The sequence below is a fragment of the Ictidomys tridecemlineatus genome, chromosome 16, assembly GCF_052094955.1.
Source record: "Ictidomys tridecemlineatus isolate mIctTri1 chromosome 16, mIctTri1.hap1, whole genome shotgun sequence".
Taxonomy (NCBI): Eukaryota; Metazoa; Chordata; class Mammalia; order Rodentia; family Sciuridae; genus Ictidomys; species Ictidomys tridecemlineatus.
In genome coordinates, this window is record NC_135492.1 from 38,218,400 (window position 1) to 38,235,712 (window position 17,313).

Genomic DNA, 17,313 nt, shown 5'->3' on the forward strand with positions numbered 1-17,313 from the left:
ATATAAAAATGGGCTGGGGATGGGGGCTCAGTGGTTGAGCACCCCTGGGTTCCATCCTCAGTACCCCCTCCAAAAAAAAGAACTAAGCCAGAATTGTCACCTGCTTTAACTTCTTGTGGCCTAGCACCCAAAGTCCTATTCCCCAAAGCACCCCCCACCCCAGGTCCTACAGCAAGAACGGGCCCCCCAGTAGCTGCCCAGTTAACGTGGCGGAGCTCACCTGGACCATCCCCTTGACTGGGTTCAGAGATGCTGAAGGGGAAGGGGGTGTGTCCATGGAGGCGTGTCTAGGAATGATTGGCATGTGGGAGAGCCAATGGAAGCGGAGACCCTCCCTGAGCCTGGGAAGCATCATCCAATAGGATGGTGGCTTGGATTCAATAAAAGTTACAGACCAAGAAAGGGCCCCCCAGATGCAGCCTGGTTGATCCCCCCGGTTCTGGGGCCTCAGCTGCGGGGTCCTCCCGCCTGCAGACTGGCCACGGTGGCCCCTCCAGCTCCTGGTCACCTAAGCCAGCCTAATAAGTCCCCCTTTTGATAGTCATCCCTTCTGCTGATTCTGTCCTTCTGGTCTACCCATCTGATGCTGGCAGGTCTGGAGAGACTTCCAGAATAGGGGGGGCCTTTCAGCAGCCACAGTGACAGGGGGGCCACCAGTCACTGGACAGTGCAGGCTGGTTTCACCCACCTCAGAGAGAAGCCAAAGGCTCAGGGGGGGGTCTTCATCAACCACAGCTCAGCTGGGGGTGCACAGGGAGGGGAAGCCCGGGGCCTCTGAGCAACCTCTGGATGTGTGGCAGGGAATTGGGTTAAAGCAGGAATAATGAGCTCATTACCCTCGTCGCCAGACTCTCCCCGCACGCGCAAGCCGTGCTGCCGACTGTCACCGCCTGCTTGGATCCAGGCGCAGAGGGACCGTCGTGAGATATTTTATTTCTATGTCATGCATATTTATTAGGCAGAAGTAAATACATGAGCCGTCTGCCATCTGCAGCCACCAGCCCATGCCAAGATTCCCTCCCTCTTCCTCCATGGGGACGGTGGACGCCAGCAAAGCCCAGGACCTCCAAGGAGGAGGGGCACATTTTTAGGAGAATTCCCTCCACCGGCTGAGCACCCCTAGAATTGGACTCACACACACACACACACTTACACACCACACACACACACACAGAGGAAATGGAAGCCAGGCACTGTGCTCGGCCATTTGCCAATGTCTGATCCTCCCAGCCACCTGGTAAAGGTGGGCGAAACGTCATCTTTGCTCCGGAGGTTCAGAGAGGTTGGGTCACTTGCTCGGGGTCACACAGCAAGTTCCGGGATGTGGTGGGAAGAAAGGCTGGGCCAGAAGAGATTGGCAGCCGGATTGGCACTCCTTATGTGGGGTGTGCGTAGGTTTCCTTAATTCTTCTGGCTCTTCTTACTTGGAAGGGAAAATAAAAATACTAACAATGCAGTCTCCCCACCCCCACCCCATGGGGTTGTGCGGAGAATCAGATCACCACCCATCCAAATCCTGAGTGTCTTTCAACCCCACCTGGAGGTTTCTGTCTCTATGAAGGGGCCCCGGGAGCCCCATTGGCTGTGCCAGACGGGTTGGGTAAGCCAGGTACATCAGCGGACTTCTCAGACCCTCAGTTTCTTCCTCTGTAAAATGGAGCAAATATTTGGGTGGGAGAGATGTAGACTGCAAGGAAGGATCTCCCAGATGCACAGAGGCTTTGAAAATGCCCCGCCACCCCAGGATCATGAGGTAGGGGAGGAGCCAAGATATGGAAAGGTGCCACAAGCCCAGAGAGGGGTGGTGATTTGCCCAGAGACACACAGCCTTTAAACTGCCGGGAGTCCTGGGCCACCTGCCTCCCCCACTGTGAAAACAGAGCCCAGGGGGCTGAGCCCAGCAGCCTGCAGGCTCAGCTGGGCCCTGAATCTTTTATGAAGCTCCTGCCCGAGGGCCCTGCCTTGTGGCCTCAATGCCTCTGGGTCCCTGAAGGGACTCTGCATTCAATTAAGAGCAGAATCCAATTGAATTGCTGTTGATTGTCCCCAAGGGGCCACCTGCCACCTCCTCCTCTCCCTTCAAACAAACATGAGTTAAAAAAAAAAATTAAAGAGATTTGATTTCATGAATCTCTCTGTCGGAGGCAGGCACAACCCGACCGTTTCTCACATGGGGACGGTTCAAAGCCAACGCAGACTCAGGGGGACCCGCTTTCTGGGATCCAGGGAGTTGGGGGAAAGAGAGATCCTAGATGTGCAGAGCCACCTTGGCCCAGGGCCACTGTCCCAGGGAACTCAAGTGACCTGCAGCAAGAAGGAAGCAGGTTAGACTTGAAGGAGGACCGTAAGCAGCCCCAAGGGAAATCCGGCGGACAGCGCATCTCAGTCCCTGACTCCCTTCCTGAGCCGTGATGGTAAGGAGACAGGGGCGATATGGCACCCGCTAGGTGACCCCCCCTGGTACCCCGCTCGCTCCTCACACCTCCCTGGGGGGAAGGAGGAGGAAACCCAAGGTCCATTCAGCCTTGAGAGGTGACAGGGAGGGACAGCGGATGCAAAGTGAAGGGAGAGAGGCTCGGGTCATGTGTTGGCCTCCTGTTGTCAGCCCCCCAGCCTGGCCCCATCCTCTCCTGCTGCTGGAGCACGGAGGTGGCCTCAATGGCCAGGGGTGGCTGCTGCCGCTCATCCCCAGCCCTTTTTCTATTTTATTTAGAGACAGGGTCTCGCTGAGTTGCTTAGGGCCTCGCTAAGTTGCTGAGGCTGGCCTCCAACTTGCGATCCTCCTGCCTCAGCCTCCCAAGCCGCTGGGATGACCGGGGCCCAGTCCTGTGTGAACTCTTAGCTAATCGTCCCCCTGTTATGGCCACTCCCCTGCTCCCTGAGCCCAGAGGCCCCGTCTGGTCCTTTAGGGCTCACCCCACACACACACACATGCTTAGGCAGTGACCGGTACAAACTAGTTAATTATAGAATCAACGGAGAAGGGTAGGAATCAGCTGCCAGGACCCAGGTAGGAGGGAGGCAGGTCACAGGGACAACAATCTTCTCTCTCCCCCTTGGAAGTCAGCTTCCTGCATCCACAGTGCTGTGACTGCTGGGTGTGGCGGTGGCCCACGCCTGTCATCCCAGTGGCTCCGGAGGCCGAGGCAGGAGGATCGCAAGTTGGAGGCCAGCCTCAACCACTTAGCGAGGCCCTGAGACCCTGTCTCTAAATATAAGCTATAAAAAGGGGCTGGGGACGGGGCTCAGGGGTGAAGCATCCCCTGGGCTCAATCCCTGGGTGGGTGGTAGGAGATCCCTTTCCCGAGGGGGAGGGAGGAGGAGCAGGAGGAACAGCAACACTCCAAGAGATAATGTGACTATTAAAGTGACAAGTGTAAGAAATAACATCTGCAGGGGGGACGCCTACGCAGGCTGACGGCAGCTGCGGGAAGCGGGGTCTCACGGAAGCCTTACGTACGGAAGCAAAAGGCGGGAAACAACCTTGCTGTCCAGCTATAGGGGAGCCGGTAATTAACCATCCCCAGCAAGGCCACCCGAGGCGGAGCCCTGCAACAGGAAGATTTTTTGGATAATCCAGGGACGTGCTGGCCCTGGGCTGCCAAGCAGAGAGAAAGCAAAACATAAAACCACATGTGTACTAAGGGCAATAATAATAATAATAATAACAACAACAACAACAAAAAATAACCTTCCCCCAACAAAACACATTAGAGGGGGATATACCAGAGAGCCCTGGGGGATGGGATGATTGTAGTATTTTCCTTCATCTCTACCTTTTATTATCAAAATGGTCTCCACATTTAACAATTTCATGTTGAATCTTAAGAAAAAAAATCACTTAGTATAGAAGGTTACTGTTCTTTTTAAATTTTAAATTTTGGTACCAAGGATTGATCCCAGGGATGCTTAAGCCCTGAGCCCCATCCTCAGCCCGTTTTTATATTTTATTGAGAGACAGGGTCTCGCCGAGTCGCTGAGGGTCTCACTAAGTTGCTGAGGCTGGCCTCCACCTTGCGATCCTCCTGCCTCAGCCTCCTGAGCTGCTGGGATGACAGACATGCACCACCGCGCCCGGTGGTTACCGTTATTTTTTTTTAAACAATAGTCAGAGGCCTGAGAAATGTGTACTGAACAGGGCTGGGTGGAAAGGGAGGGGGGGCATTGCAATTTTTTTTTTAAATTCATGTTGCTGTGTTTAATTATTAATATAGTTTAAATGTCCAATGAGCATTTTACAAGATTTTTTTTATTAGAAACAGAAAAGGAAGGACTATGGAATTTTGAAGGCCAATAGAAGGGTGGACGGTCCACTCCTGAGGTGCTGCAGAGCATCCCAAGGCAAGAGAGGGAGCATGCGTACATGCGTGTGTGTGTCTGGTTACTGTCCCTGCATCCCAAAGCCACAGGGTTCAATAATGGAGGTCCACTCTAATGACCTTATGTAAACCTAATCCCTTTCCCTAGGACCCAGCCCTAAGCATCACCTTCTTTGCCTCATTAACATAATGAGATGTGGTGGTGCACACCTTAATCCCAGCGGCTTGGGAGGCTGAGGCAGGAGGATCACAAGTTGGAGGCCAGCCTCAGCCACTTAGCAAGACCCAGTCTCAAAATGAAAAATAAAAAGGGTGGGGATGTAGCTCAGTGGTAAAGTGTCCCTGGGTTCAATCCTCAGCACCACCGCCTCAAAATTTTTTTTTCCCATCATCCTCCGGACAAGGCTGCCTGGGTGTGGCCTCTGCACCCCCACTCAGGAGGCCGGCAAGCTGAACCTCTGGGGTCCAGAGCGCAGAGTTCCTAGAGGCCTCTGTGGCTGCGATAGCCACAAGACGCACAGAGGGAGGTCTGCGCTTAGCCTGGTTTATACTTAGGAGAAGCAGAAAATATAGCAAAAGCAGATCCCCAGTTAGCAGGACCTAACTAACGTCCTGGGTCTCAGGCTCCCCGGCCTCCCCTGGGGCCCTGGGCTGACCCTCCCTCCTTTGGAGACTGTCCTCCCCACCTGGAGCCTGAGAGAGCCAGAAGAAAGGAGCTCAGAGGGAGGGTCCTTCCTCCTGGCCTCACCCCCTGGGGTCCCTTCCCACCCACTGAAGGGGACTCGTTGTTCATTTAGCCTCCCTGTGAGATTCAGCACCCCGCTCTGTCTTCAGGGAAGAATTCATTTCTCACCCCCCAAATCAATTACCCTCCCACACGGGGTTCCCCTCCTGGGCTTCCAGCATCTAGTCGATGTTTCCCTAGAATAGACATCAGAAAGGACCAACGGGGTCAAAGAGTGTCTCTCTACAGCACTTTCTAGCTCCACAGGTAGCTGTCTAATTCGCTTCCCACTCACTGCACATGCGCGTCCGTTTCTCCCAAGGTCACAACCAAGAAGAGGTGCTACAATTTTTTTTTTTTGTACCAGGGATGGAACCTTGGGGTGCTTAACCCCTGAGCCCCATCCCCAGCCCTTTTTTATTTTATTTTATTTTATTTTATTTTATTTTATTTTATTTTTGGGGGGTATTTTATTTAGAGACAGGGTGCCACTGAGTTGCTGAGGCTGGCTTTGAACCCGTGATCCTCCTGCCTCAGTCTCCCGAGAGCCGCTGGTTGTTGACAGGCATGCACCGCCACCCCCGCCACGATTTTTTTTAATTTCCTCCTAAAACTGATATTGTGCCGTGGGGGCTATGAGCATTTTTCCGAGCATTCGCAGAACGATCCCCTGAAAGGGTGAGATTCTCCATCTTTCATCCTGTTTTGGCCATTTGAGTTTCTCCTTGTAATAACTTTCTTCTCACATCTCTCACCATTCCTCTTAGATTGCTTATCTTTTCTTATTGATTTGCAGGAGATCTTTATGTGCACAGGATATTATTCCTTATCAGTGATGCACCGTCAGAAATACTGCCCCACGTGGTCTGTGGCAGGTCTTTGAAACTTGTGCTTTTTTTTTTTTTTTTTTTGTACCAAGGACTGAACTCAGGGGTGCTAAACCGCGGAGCCACATCCTCAGTCCTTTTTATTTTATTTTATTTTATTTTTTATTTTGAGACAAGGTCTTGCTAAGTTGCTGAGGGCCTCACTGAGTTGCCAGAGCTGAAGAAATCTGTAAATCTATATTTTTTTAAAGATTTTTTTTAAGTTGTCGATAGACCTTTATTTTATTTATCTATATGTGGTGCTGAGAATTGAACCCAGTGCCTCACACGTACCAGGCAAGTGCTCTACCACCGAGCCCCGAGTCCCAGCCTGTAAAGATATATTTTTATTTATATTTTATTTCTCCTTTGCAAACTGGGAGCTCAGACTGTCGTTTCAGCAGCCTCATCGTCGGGCCACAGTAAAGGAAGGATGTGGAAAAGCCAGCCCCAGGTCCAACTCAAAGCAGGTGCTCAAAAAATGTAGTAGCTGCTCAATAAATCTGTGTTCGGCTGGGCACGGCAGTGCACACCTGCCCTCCTGGCGGCTTGGTAGGCTGAGGCAGGAGGATCACTGGTTTAAGACCAACTTGAAATAAAAAATAAAAGGGGCTGGGGATGGGGCTCAGTGGTAAAGTGCCTCTGGGTTCAATCTCTACTACCGAAATAAATTAAATTAAATTAAAAGGCTGGTTCCTACCCTTCCCTTCTCTGTACCATTCATGGCTCATTTAGTGAGCACCTACTATATGCTGGCTCCTGAGTTCTTCTAGGAAAAAAAAATCAGAAAATCTGGCAGGTTGAGCCGAGGCACCTATGAGTCCTACATCTTCTGGTTCAACTTTATCCCTCAAGCCCAATGCACCCGTTTAGTGCACTCAGATTTATTGAGCAGCTATTACATACCAGGCAATGTGCTCGTCAGCCAGCCGGGATACAGTGGAGAGAATCACATCGATGGGGATTGTAGCTCTCGTGGCACTTATATAGTAGGGGATCAAAAGGACATAAAGTATGTCACAAAGTCAGGCAGTGTAAAGGGTTGGGAAGAAAAGAAATCTGCAGAGCTAAAGGACAGCTATTCTAGATGGAATGGCCAGGGAAGGCCCCTCTGCCGAGGACACAATTGCATAAACCTAAAGGAGCCAAGCAGCAGAAGATCAATTGCAAAAAAAAAAGAGAGAGAGAGAGAGAGAGAGAGAGAGATAGCAAGTGCAAAGGTCCTGGGGCTCCTTCTCTCATCGTTTGTGTCTCTGGAGGTATTTCAGTGTGAGATTCCTCCCGTAAATAACGAAACAGGGTGGAGACTGTTTAGACAGTTTTTGCTGAGGCTGGCTTTGAACTTGCGATCCTCCTGCCTCAGCCTCCTCCTGAGCTGCTGGGAAATTCTCAGGGGTGCGCTGTCCAGGGTGCTGAAGTGCGCATGTGCCACCAGGCAGCTTAAAAACATTTTTAAAATAATTTCCCAGCCTACGCGGGCTACTGCAGTGGCAAACCAATTGCAAAAGAAACACTTTGCTGAGTTTCTGTGGTTGCTGTTCTTTTGGAAGAAAATCGGAACATAGGCTCCTTGTCCTTTTACGCACAAAAAAAAAAGGAAAAGGGGATACTATTATTTGAAAGAAGAAGGGAGTTGGGGGAGGAAAAAAACCTAGATTTCCTTGCTCCTACCCCCCTTCTCGGCTGGGGTGGGGGTGGGGGGCCCTTCTGCAACGCTGACGTCATGGTCCACGTCACGGGGACCAACTTCCGCCATGCCCAGCTCCAGGTGCCTGTTTGGAGGCCCCAGGGGACCTTTCCAATCAGCTGGCGGGGTGGCCATGGCAGGGATGGAGACCCCACCGAGAAGTCTGGCTGCTGCTCCTTGGGTGCCTCTGGGTCCCCTTTGGCCACCTGATTGCAGGCGGTGACAGATGTTTCCCAGCAGGGAGCACGTGAGCTCCAGACGCGCCTTTGTTCAAGTTCGTGCGCACGCACGGGCAGCCACACACGCGCGTGCATACACACACGCGCGCGCGCACAGGGGGACCCGGGACCTCCAGCCTCCTGTCCCTGCGCTCCGCATCCCCACAGGGGACCATTTGGAACCTGGGCCTGCGGTTCCCACCGACAGATGAGCAGCAGGAGCCCGGGAGCCAATCAAAGTGCGCCCCCTCGTCTTCCCTCCTTGTCTCCTAGGCAACCGGCACAGGGACACAGCAGCTCGCTGGGGACGCGCGCGCACAGACACCCCCTGCGCTCCTAGGCCACCCTGATTCCAAGCAGGCTGGGCGCGCGCTTCAGCACCCTGGACAGCTCCTGCCCTACAGGTCCCCTAGAGGTCCCCCTCTGGCCATCCCTTGACTTTCCCACCTCTGTCCCTTCCCGCCTTGTGTCCTGCCTCTGCCTGGCCCAGTCGCCATGGGCATCCCTCAAAACCTGGCTCAGCTTTGGAGGCGGCCCAGGCTTTCGGGGGAAGTTCTGCAAAGTCTCCCAGAATGAAATCCACCATCTCCAGCCGTGAAGGCCCAGGGGCATCTTACCTTGGAGGATCATCCGGGGGCCTCCGCTCCTAGCCTCTCATTTCTCCTCCTTGACCACCGTCTCTTCTTTTTCCTGCTCCAACAGGCCAAACTGCCTGGCATGACCCCCTGCAGACCAGTAGCTGATCCTCACCCCTGCCTTTTTGCTCTGAATTTGCTAGAAATCTCTCTCTCTCTCTCTCTCTCTCTCTCTCTCTCTCTCTCTCTCTCTCTCTCTCTCCCAGGTACTGAACCCAAGGGGTGCTTAACCACTGAGCCCCATCCCCAGCCCTTTTTGTTTTATTTTACTTTATTTAGAAACAGGGTCTCCTAAAGTTGGGTCTCTCTAAGTTGCTGAGGCTGGCCTTCACCTTGGGATCCTCCTGCCTCAGCCTCCCAAACTGCTGGGATGACAGGCGTGGATCACCGCGCCCAGCTGGGACTTCTCATTCTTTATTCTCAGCTCAAAAGTCACTTTCAGAGAGGCTTTCCCTGACTCCGCGAGACCCAGTCCCTCCACCACGCCTCTCCCTACATTCTTGTGTGGCCAAGACTCACTCCCCCAAAACCCTAACCGAGGAGAGCCTCATACGCTGACCCCTTACAACTTGGAAATCCGCCCTGGGTCCTCCTTCTCCAGGGACCAATGCACCATATCATTTTCCCACATCTGAAGTGAGAGCAGATTTTTTAAAAAACCAGGAAGAGCAGGATTACGATTTCTTTTCTTGGTTTCTTTCTTTCAACCCAGGGGTGTGTAACCACTGAGCCACACCGCCCGCCCTTTTTTACATCTTATTTTAAGACAGGATCTATCTCCCTAGGTTGCTGAGGGCCTTACTAAATGGATGAGGCTGGCCTTGAACTTAGGATCCTAAAGCCTCAGCTTCCTGAGCCGCTGGGATTATGGGCATGTGCCACCGCACCCGGCTCAGGATTAGTATTTCTTGAGCATCTACTATGTGCAGGTTCCTGCACTATTAACATGTTAGCAGAGACCTATCATGACCTTCAAGGCTGCCATTGCCATCTTATGAATTAAAACACACACACACACACACACAAAATCCAAAACTCAAAAAAAAAAAATGTGGTATCCCCAAGGTCACACACAGTTGGCACTCAGAGGTGCCCAAGACATCCATCTGATCTCCAAGCCCATTCTATTTCCCCAATGACTCAACGTGGTCCTCAGAGGAACTGGTTTTGCTTAAAACATCCCTCCCGCCAGGCACCATGGTGCACGCGTAAAGTCCCACTGGTTTGGGAGGCTGAGGCAGGAGGATCACCAGTTGGAGGCCAGCCTCGGCCACTAAGCGAGGCTGTAAGCAAATGAGGGAGACCCTGTCTCAAAAATAATCAGGGCTCGGTGATGGAGCAGCCCACGGGAACCCATGTCCCTGTGGCCCAGAGAAAGCCAGAGATTTGTGTCTCTTTTAAAATAGTCATTTCCTGCCGGCGCGGGTGATGGCACCAGCCACCACCGTGATTGAGTGCTGAGCCCAAGGATCAAGTCTAGCGAAGATATTCCCAGGAAAAGACTCAAAAATGCTGAGGACTCTTCTGGCCTTGAGGGAGAGGTGGCCTCGTCTCTGGAGAGAGGGCAGGGGAAGCCCCTCTTGGTGTCCTAAGACCCCTCTGCCTCCCGTGGGTCACTCGGAGGCCTCTGCACAGCTCACACTGCGTGGTAAACATGCCACCCCGGGTTTGCACACCCCCCGGTGCACCCCACCTGCCTGGGCCCTGGAACAAGAGACAGAAGGCAAGCCTCGCGCTCAGACTGCAGGTTGGTGGCCAGCGCCCGGTGCCTTGAGAATTCTTTAATGTTCTCTGCTCCTTGGGGACAGCTTCACTGACTAGGGGCATGTCACCCCTGCTCCATCCCCTGGATCAGAGTCCTATCTATGTCCCTCTTCCCTCAGGTCACCCTGGGCACCCACCCAGAGCTCCAGCCAGCCAGCGTCCAGGGCACCAACCCTCTGCCATCTCTGCTCCTGGGCCTTCAGAAGAGGCAGAGGTGAGAGACCTTACTTAGCCCTGGGGACAGGGCAGGACCGTCAGGACCAGCTCTCCCAGTCTCCTTGGGGGCCCCCCATTCTGTCCTGGGCTGGAAATAGACTCTTTCTCATCAGATGCAGAAAGACCCAACTTGGGGACGGGGCAGACCAGAAGGGGACCTGAAAACTACCCAAAGCCTCTGGGTTCCGTAGGTTGACATCCAAACTATGCCACCTACAGGCTGTGTGACCTTGGGAAAGGGGCTTTCCCTCTCTGGTGGCCTGTAACGCGGAAAGAATGAGAGCGTCCTCCGGAGGGGTGGCTGTGAAGGTTAAGGGCAGAGGCGCCTGGACACGCTGGATGTAGTGTCGCTGTCACCCAGGATGCCCCTCATGGTGCGCAAAGATGTGGGTAGCTGTCATGGTCACCTCTCCTGGGCCCCGAATGGCAACGGGCAGATCGTCATGAGCACCAAACCCAAACTTTCCTGGGCGATGGCAGGACCTGGCCGCGGGTCCCTCCTCCTCCCTCGGGTCCAGGCGGTTCCAACAACAGGTACAGAGTGGGGATGGCGGGGCACAGGGGGCTGCGTCGCAGCGCTGCGGCAGGGACAGGCGGGGACAGGGGGGGGCCGTGCAGCCGAGTCACCCCAACTGCCCAGGACATGGGCGCCACCGTCTTTGCAACTTGGAGCAACTGCGGACTCCGGGGTCTGCGCAGGGCTGCGGCTGGGAGCGCGCGGGAAAGTTGGGTGCGCGGGGACGGCAGCCTGGGGACCAGGGGACCCCTGCGGCGAGCGCTGTCACCTCCCGAGCCCGGGCCCGCGCGGGAGGAGGCACGTGGCCACGACACCGACCCAGGCTCGCTCCAGGAACTGGACCGGCCCAGGGACGCGCCTTCGAGGTTCGGACCCTCTGCCCTGGTGGCCCTGCCCGGGGTCCCCCCCTCCGCGCGCCCTGGGAGTCCCCCCGCGGGCTTCCCGGGACCACGCTCCGCTCGTCCCTGGGTGTCCTGCGGTGACCCCTGGAGCTGTCCCCTTCTGGGGACGCTGCGCTTCCCCCGATCGCGTCCTTCGCCCCCCCCCCGCGGGGACAGTCCCCCAGCGTCCCCCGGCCCGCGCCCCGCCGCCCGCGCTCCCCGGCCCCGCGTCCTACCTTCGTCCGGCGGCCGCTGCAGGCAGAGCGCGAGGTTCCTCCTCCAGCCCCGCATCCCCGCCGCCGCCCTGCGGCCCGACCCGGCCTCGCCAGCCCGCCCCCGGCCCGCGCCCCGGCCCCGACCCCGCCCCCGCGGGCCCGGGCGGCGCAGCGCAGCGCAGGGGACGGCCGCGGGCCCCGGGCATGGGCGGCCGCGAGCGAGCGCGGGGGACACGGGCGGCCGCCAGACGCTCGGCTCCGGCGCCAGAGCCCGCGGCTGAGCAGCGACGCTCCCCGGGAGCGGGGGGCGGGGCGGGGGCGGGGGCGGGGGCGGGGGCGGGGCGGGGGCGGGGCGGGGGCGGGGCGGGGGCGGGGCGGGAGGGAGGGGGGGGTGCGCGCGCAGCCCCGACACCCCGCCGCCCGCACCCCCGCTCCGAGACCCGCTTGCGGATGAGGGATCGCTGGAGGGGTGACAAAGTCAGAGAAGGAATGCACAAGGAAGGAGGGAAGGAGAGAAGGAAGGAAGGAATGAATGAATGAATGAATGACTGGGTGGGTGGGTCCACAAAGACCCGGTGAATGAATGAATGAGAGAAGGAATGATTGGAGAGAATGAATGAATGAGCGAAAGAGTAAACAAGCGAATGAATGAATGAATGAACAAATGAGCAGATGAATGAATGATTGAGTGGGAAAGTAATGAATGAGTGATTGGAGAGAATGAATGAATGAATGACTGAGCAAATAAATGAATGAATGAATGAGTGGGTCAAGCACATGATGAATGAATGCATGAGCGAATGAACGAATGATCGGAGAGAATGAAGGAATGAGTGAAAGAGAAAACAAGCGAATGAATGAATGAATGGACAGAATGAATGAATGATTGAGTGAAAAGACGAATGAGTGAGATTGGAGAGAATGAATGAATGAATGAATGAATGGGCAAATAACCGAATGAATGAATGAGCGAGCGCAGGAATTAAAGTTTGACAAAAGAAGCAAAGGAATGAATGATTGGAAAGAATGAATGAATGACCAAGCAAATAAGTGAATGAATGAGTGAGTGGGTCCACAAGCACATGATGAGTGAACGAATGAGCAGATGAACTAATGATTGGAGAAAATGCATGAATAAGTGAATGGGCAAATAAGTGAATGAATGAATGAGCAGGTGAATTAATGATTGAGTGAAAAAGCAAATGGATGAATGAGTAATTGAGTAAACAAGCCAGTGAATGACTGATTGGAGAGAATGAATGCGCAAATAAAGAGTAAATATGCAAATGAATGAATGAATGAGCAAATGAATGAATGATTGAGTGAAGAAGCACAGGAAGGCACGAGTAAATAAGCAAAGGAATGAATGAGCGAGTGAGTAGATAAGGCCCCGAAGGAATGTGACGGAGTGAATGTGACTGGGTGAGGGAGGGAAAAGATTAGTAAATAAATTAATGAGAGAAGGAAAGTGGAAATAAGTGATCCAATGAATGAATGATCGAATTTCCTTGCCTCAGGTCTTCCAGAGGCAAAAGGGATCCAGGATCCTCTACAGGAGCCTTCCCCACCTTGAGTGGGAGACCACAGGTTTACATCTTGCAAAGGAATCAACAGAGGCTCAGAGAGGGGTAGGGCCTGTCAGTGAACACACAGCAAAGGATGGATGTGGTGGGGAGAAGGTTTGTACATTGCACCTAAGGAAGGATTCCAACCCAACTGGGCTGGCAGACAGATCTCAGAGGCTTTGAGGAAGAACAGTCCAGGAAAGGGGCAGGGAGCTTCTGTTTTCAGAAGTCAGATTTGCTTTCTCCATAGGAACGAGATGGAAATGGGGTGTGTGTGTTTAAAACCTGGGTCATGGAGTACTATGCAGCCATAAAAAGGGAATGTGTTCTTTGTGCATCAGTGGGAAGCCATTTCCGAGATGCATTATAAGTGATATGAGCAAAGCGAAGCCAGGGGTGGTGGTGCACACCTGTAATCTCAGCAACTGAGGGGTGAGGGGGACTGAGGTAGGGGGACCACAAGTTCAAGGCCAGCCTCAGCAACTTAGCAAGACCTTGTCTCAAAGCACATTCTTCCTCCTATGAAAGTGGGAGAAAAAAATAAGCAATCTCTGTAGGATCCTGAGCTGTCTCCGTGTTGAGCTGTGTGTCCTTGGGCAAATCACCTCTGTCTCTGAGCCTCAGACTCCCAATCTGTAAATTAAGGATCATCAAGGATCATGTGATGTCAGATATCCCCACCTTTCAAGGCTGCTATAATTAATCTCATGTAACAAAGGAGGACACTGGGCTCAGAGAGGTTAAGTGTCTTGCCCAAGGTCACAGATCTGGAATTAGCAGAACTGGCATTTGAACTCAGATCTGCCAAGCTTCAAGGCACCCCCCCCACACACACACACACAGCACTGTCCCCACAATGGGACCGATCAAATTAGCATTTATTCATACTCCTGAGTCCCTCCCTGGGTCACATGCTGGCCCTGTATGAATCCTGAATTATTAATAACTTCCATCAGTGAGGGCGCAGGCCCAGGGGATCGGGGTGAGGGAGGGGTAGATGGGCCCACAGCCCCCAACTTTTCAAAGTGCTGACTCTAGAACCTTTCTTAATGGCCGTGCGCTTCTGACAAGGCATAAGTCTCCCCGGCAGCGGAATTTAGAATCGCGTCTATTCCTGCCCAGATTGATGAGCTCCAGGGTTAAGATTCCTGCTGTTCCAACCATCACAGGCTGGAATTGCTGTCACGAGAGACAAAGAGACCAGTGCTGAGGAGTTTCAGCAGAGGACAAGGCCCTGGTGGCAGGAGGGGGAGATGGACAGCGTGCATGCCAGAGCGCCTTCTGGTTGCCTGTAGCTAAACTTAAGCCTCCCAGAACAATCTTTTTTTTTTTTTTTTAATGTTTGCAAATTCTAAAAGTCAGGAGCCTGGACACAGAGGCCACTTAAATTTCTTACAAAAGGATGGAAGACAGGGTAAGAGGAACGATGTCAGAAGATGACCAATATTCGGAGGATGTGTTAGTCAGTTTTCCGTTACTATAACAAATACCTGAGGTCGTCGACTTAAAAAGAGAAAAGGTTTACTTTGACTCACAATGTAGGACGCTTCGGTCCATCACCGGATGTCTTTGGGGCTTTGGGCCTGTGGCATCACGTCACGGCTGGCGCTTATGTTGGAACTCAATTGTTCAACCTCATGGCCGGGCAGAAAAAGAAAGAGGGGGGGGTCCCACAATCTCCTTCCAGGGCATGTTCCCAATGACCTAAAGACCTCCCGATAAGCCCGCCTCTTAAAGGTTCACCACCCCTGAATAGCACCAAGGTGGATACCAGTTGTTTAACACGTGGGCCCTTTGAGGGCCATTTAAGATCCAATCTCAGCAGGAGAATGATATACAGATGGTCCCCAACTTGGGACATTTCTGCTTATGATTTTTTTGGACTTGCTCTTGACGTGAAAGCTGTATGTCTTCAGTAGAATCTGTCCTTAAAACCTCAAATTTTGCTCTTTTTCCAGACTAGCAATATATAGTACAGCTCTCCCTCTCTCCACAGCCCCTCATTCACCCCACAATCACGAGGCTACCCAGATCCCCAGGGGAAGGGGATCCTCAGCCGCCACCTTAAAGTGTGGCTAGAAGAAAAGTCGGTAAGGAGCTTGGGGAGAGGGACAGACAGCACCCCAGAGGCTTGGAGCTGCGATCTGCAACTGTGGGGACATGCAGATGGCGGAGGGACCCGGGTGGGTCCAAGCGCACTCCGTGGGGCAGAGCCAAAGCAGGGGCTGCATTTGAGTCTGGGGTCATCAGCACCAAGGAGCCAGGGCTAAGGACTCCCGGAATATTCTGGAAGGGAAAGAAACGCGCTGGGCCCAGAGCCTCCCTCTCACCCTCTGTCAACCAGAGAAGGGGGACACTGGATTTATCTCCCCTCCCCTCCCCACCACGTGGTCACCCGGGGAAATGGACCCCAGGTCCCTTTTGAAACAGTGGCACCTGAGGTGCATGGCAACTCTTCATCTTGGAAGGCCGTTGTGCCGCCCTTATTCCACGCTGAGTCGGGAAGGGGAGGAAGAAGACGATCCAGGGGTCCGAATCAACCTCTGCAAGTCAGCCCCGGCTGCCCACCGGCCCCTGGCTGCAACGCTCTTCTGAGACCATTTTAGTGGGAATATTCTGGGCGACCTCAGACTCACCCCAGATTTAGGGGATCCACCACCAGGGTTCCTTTGGCTCTGGTTTGGAAAATGGTCCCCCCGCCCCGCAAGACGCGGGCTTTGAAGACTTGGTTGCCAACCTGTGGGATATGGGGAGGTGGCGGGTCCAGCGGCTGAAGGGGACGCCACCAGGGTGTGTCCTGGAAGGCCCCGCCCCTTGCTCAATCTCCCTCCTTTTTTTTTCTTTTCTACTCTCCCAAGCTACCTTGAGGTGAGCCCGTGCACCGTCCTTCCTTAATGGACAGTGTCGCCACGGCTCAAAGCAATGGGGCCATGTGACCTGTGGACTGAAAGTGCCGAAATGGAGTCCAAATAAATCTTGAAGCCAGGCTCCGTGGCATCTGTCTGTAATCCCAACTGCTCTGGAGGCTGAGAAAGGAGGATTCCCAGATTAGAGGCCAGCCTCAGCGATTTAGCAAAACAGTGGCTCAAATCAAAGAAACACACAAAAATAATTGTTCCCTTTTTTCTTGTTAAGTTGATGATCTCAGTCATCTTGTTATAGCAATGCAAGAGTATTTAACATTTTTTTTTTGGCAGTGCTGGGGAGGGAACCCAGGGCCTCACACACACAAGGTAAGAGCTGTGCACCTTTTTTACACACCCCCAACAGAGGACTCTGCCCCAAGGAATCCTGGGATACATCATTTTTCTCCATCTTGGCACATTTGTGGGCAAATTTTATGCCACCCCTCTGGGTGGGGGCACCCGGAAACAGCTTTGGTTACCTGATTCTTCATCCAGTCCCACTTGACATGGAAGAACAGAGGCTGAAAGCCGGGAAGTGACTCCCTCATTGGAGACCCTGCACCTAAGAAAGAAGAAAATGGGAGGCTGAGGCAGGAGGATCACAAGGTGGAGGACAGCCTCGACCACTTAGCCACATTCTAAGCAACTTAAGGAGACCCTGTCTCGGAATAAAAATAAATAAATGTTTCTGGGGATTGTGGCTCAGTGGTTAAGCACCCCTGGGTTCAATTCCTGGCACAAACAAACAAACAAACAAAAAATGCATCTGCAGGAGGCTGACCTGAGCCAAAGAAAAGAAATGGCTGCCAGGCTCCGCTCTGCCCCTGGGTAGGTGTCTGGTTTTGGTGGAGTTTCCCGACTGCTTTATGCCTCCGAGCTGCGGTGTGTAAGTCGGGAACCAGCCCCCCCCATTTCCTAGAGCTGCTGAGGAGAGGAAGTGAACAGAGAGAGCCTGGCACGGAGCCTGGCCCACAGTAAGGAATGCGTAAAATCTGCTCTCTGCCTAATTGCAGTTATTCTGATTATTTACAGCACATAACCGAGGTGTTAGCGCCTTGGCTTTACCTCTCTTGCCTCGCACAGATTTTCACAGACTGTTCTGGAAAGAGTTTGGCATTTTAAAAATCTCACGTTTATAGGACAATCTTTTTTTTTTTTTCCTGCTTAGTTTGATTTTTTTTTTTTTTTTTTTTGGTACCAGAGACTGAACTCAGAGGCTCTTTCCTTCTGAGCCCCCCCCCGCCCCCGTCGTCCCCAGCCCTTTTTATTTTCTTTAATTTAGAGACAGGGTCTCACGAAGT

General features: G+C 53.3%; 1 protein-coding gene across 1 annotated transcript in view; it reads right to left on the minus strand.

The window, feature by feature from the left end:
- Nucleotides 1–11,658, minus strand: part of Grip2 (glutamate receptor interacting protein 2) — a 66,500-nt gene extending 54,842 nt beyond the window's left edge. Inside the window, exon 1 of the mRNA XM_078033399.1 lies at nt 11,563–11,658. Coding sequence (XP_077889525.1) covers nt 11,563–11,617 — 55 coding nt within the window. The 5' untranslated portion in view covers nt 11,618–11,658. The remainder of the gene's footprint in view (nt 1–11,562) is intronic.
- Between the last annotated feature and the right edge of the window lie 5,655 nt (nt 11,659–17,313).